Here is a 3,016-nt window from a genome sequence, read left to right on the forward strand (position 1 = left end):
TGTGTGGGTCTGACAAAGTAGTGGGGATGGGTGCATGTTGTGCCAAGAATAGCTTATGTTGAGAAGTGGTTAAAACAAGTTACCAGTATCTTATACAATTTCTTACAGTCACCACAGCCTACGATCAGGACATCATCGGCGATGGGTTCAATGCCCTTGAGCCCAGCCAGTAACTCGTGCTGCTTGCGTTGGTATACCTCAGGCGCCACTGAGACACCAAACGGGAGCTTGAGCCAGCGTTTCCGACCCCAGGGGGTCCAGAAGGTAGTCATGAGTAGTGGCCTGAGGGCACACATTTAATGAGGATCCTTATTAAATACAAATAAGGTATTTTTGTAAGAAATACACTCACCTGTTTTCTGTCAARATTTGGGAGACGATTGTCAGTGGGTTGTTTTGGTTACAAAGAAGACTTTGGCCCTCTGAGCACGTTCGGATGTAAAGGAATGACTCCTCTCCCTCACAGCTTTTGGTCGAGCAAAAATCTATTTTCGTACGTACAGCAGCGCTTTCCCCCGAATTTGAGCAGTCAGGGCATTCTGATTTTATCTGGTTGCTAGCTTGTTGAACAGCTTCTTTGGTTAGCAAGGAAACAACCCTTGAGTGGTTAGTCTTGATAATTTAGCATTAACTGTCACTATCCTAGTATGTATGCAGATTATGTCAGTAAACAAGTTTACTTCTCGGTTAACGTCTCTTTCCGCTATAAGCTACTTTAGCTAGCTAACCAGGTAAACTTATAACGAAACAAGCGAGATTCCTCCAATCCGTCAATTTAACTCGAGTTTTGGTAGTATTTGAGAGCAGTCAAAAACTATCCTTCGGTATTGGTGAGATGACAGATCAGAAAGAATACAATACTACGATTCTGATCAAGCTAGCGAGTGTTCTGCTGCTAGCAAAAAGACCCAGCTGAAAGTGTTTACATGACGTTTGATGACGTAACGATCCAATAACCTGAAACCGACCGAATGCGCATCTGCAAACTCTACAGTAGGCTACATGTTGCATATCAGAGAGGCAGTTACACTGTTAACTTGTCGCAGGTTAACAACCTTTTAGTTCTACAAATATTTATATTTTCTATGAAATTCCATTATTGTGATGAAAGTTATTTTTATAACTTTATATGGGAACAGAATGTGCCTGCATTGTGTGGTCCCTAGTGTTATGCACTGTAATACTATCTACATGTGAATGAAAAGAATGGATGTGTTACTGGTGGTTGCATGAAGAGGCATTTAGAAGTTATTTTTATTCCTCCACCAGGTATGGAATTATAGGGACTATTCAAACGATCCTCATTTGTAAACTTTTCCTTCACCTTAAAGACAACAGACAAAAAGCAAATATGCAATATTTATTAAGAATGTCAGGAGGCTTTTAGTTTATTTTGCCTCAGCCCCACCCATAAACTTTGTCTAACCTGTGTAAATGCAGTCTTATTCTCACCTGTCCCTGTGCCATACAAGGCTCTGGAAGATGCCTCAAGGTACAGATATTAAACTCTAACCAATACCATTAGGAGGGAGCTACAGTGTCTAGGCCTTTTGGGAAAATTCATCATACTCTTAGCTCACCGTATGTCACATCTGTGTTCTCTCCTCACCTCCCCCTGACTGCTCCACAGATGCAGGTGATCCAGCACCCCGAAGAGACACTTCACACAGCCCTGGTGTCCAGCCGCTGTGACCTGACTGATCGCTACCATAAGTACAGCCGAGAAGAGCTGCGGCTCCTGGAGGAGTGTCTCTACCTGGGGGATGGGTCCTTGTTCCGGCCCATCACTGTGCACTCTGACTGGATCCACTCGCACCCAGAGGAGCCGCAGGACTTCCAGAGTTTCTATAGCAACCCCTACCGCAGCAAGCCCATCAAGGGTCACAGTACTATCTACCTACAGATCATCGGTAGGTGGGTCCACACTCTTTCTCTTTTAGCTGTCTCTCAAGCCCTATGGCCTATTAATACTTTATACAGAGATACAGTTTCCCTGCAGTGGCAAAATCCTCTGAAAATAACAGTGAATCATTCAGATGCCATTAGCTGGTGCACCATGGACAACAAACTAATTTGTGTGTGATTGAGCTGACCACTACTGTTGAGCCACACACATCAGCTACTGTAAGTAATCAGAGTTAAGGGAGCAGCTACATGGATTTAACTAAAGCTAAAGGTCATGAAAGATAGAATCTTTGAACTGCCACAGTTAAAGGCAGTGTAGCAACCAATACAGAGCATGCCCGACTTGAACCTCTTGCAAAGAGGCGTGCATGCACCTAGTTTGCCACTCTGTGCTCAGAACAAGAACCACAAATAGGGCATACACTACCAGTGCATCTCCTACTTTTTATTTCCTTCTGAGTCAGGTGCAAAGACCACAGAAACAGCATTCGGGGCTACAGTACAAACACCAGAATGTTCCATTGAAACCAATAGAGGACAACATTTTACAGTTGGTGTGCCACAGAGCTACAGTGGGGCAAAAAAGTATTTAGTCAGCCACCAATTGTGCAAGTTCTCCCACTTAAAAAGATGAGAGAGGCCTGTAATTATCATCATAGGTACACTTCAACTATGACAGACAAAATGAGGAAAAGAGGAAAAAAAAATCCAGAAAATCAAATTTGTAGGATTTTTCAATGAATTTTTTTTGGCAAATTATGGTGGAAAAAAGTATTTGGGTCAATAAAAAAAGTTTATCTCATACTTTGTATTATACCCTTTGTTGGCCAATGACAGAGTCAGAAGTTTTCTGTAAGTCTTCACAAGGTTTTTCACACACTGTTGCTGTTATTTTGGCCCATTCCTCCATGCAGATCTCCTCTAGCAGCAGTGATTTTTGGGTGCTGTTGCTGGCAAACAACAGACTTTCAACTCCTCCAAGAGTTTTTCTATGGGGTTGAGATCTGTGAGACTTGGCTAGGCCACTGCAGGACCTTGAAATGCTTTCTTACGAAGCACTCCTTCATCTGCCTGGGCGGTGTGTTTGGGATATTGTCAATGCTGAAAGACC

The 3,016-nt window shown here is 43.0% G+C and overlaps 1 protein-coding gene across 1 annotated transcript in view; it reads left to right on the forward strand.

Moving 5' to 3' along the window:
• Positions 1-1,630: 1,630 nt before the first annotated feature.
• LOC111977995 (archaemetzincin-2) overlaps positions 1,631-3,016 on the forward strand; it is an 8,365-nt gene continuing 6,979 nt past the window's right edge. The window contains 1 exon segment of the mRNA XM_024007756.2: positions 1,631-1,910. Within this exon segment, the coding sequence (XP_023863524.1) occupies positions 1,631-1,910 (280 nt within the window).

The sequence above is a fragment of the Salvelinus sp. IW2-2015 genome, linkage group LG18 (genome assembly GCF_002910315.2).
Source record: "Salvelinus sp. IW2-2015 linkage group LG18, ASM291031v2, whole genome shotgun sequence".
Taxonomy (NCBI): domain Eukaryota; kingdom Metazoa; phylum Chordata; class Actinopteri; order Salmoniformes; family Salmonidae; genus Salvelinus; species Salvelinus sp. IW2-2015.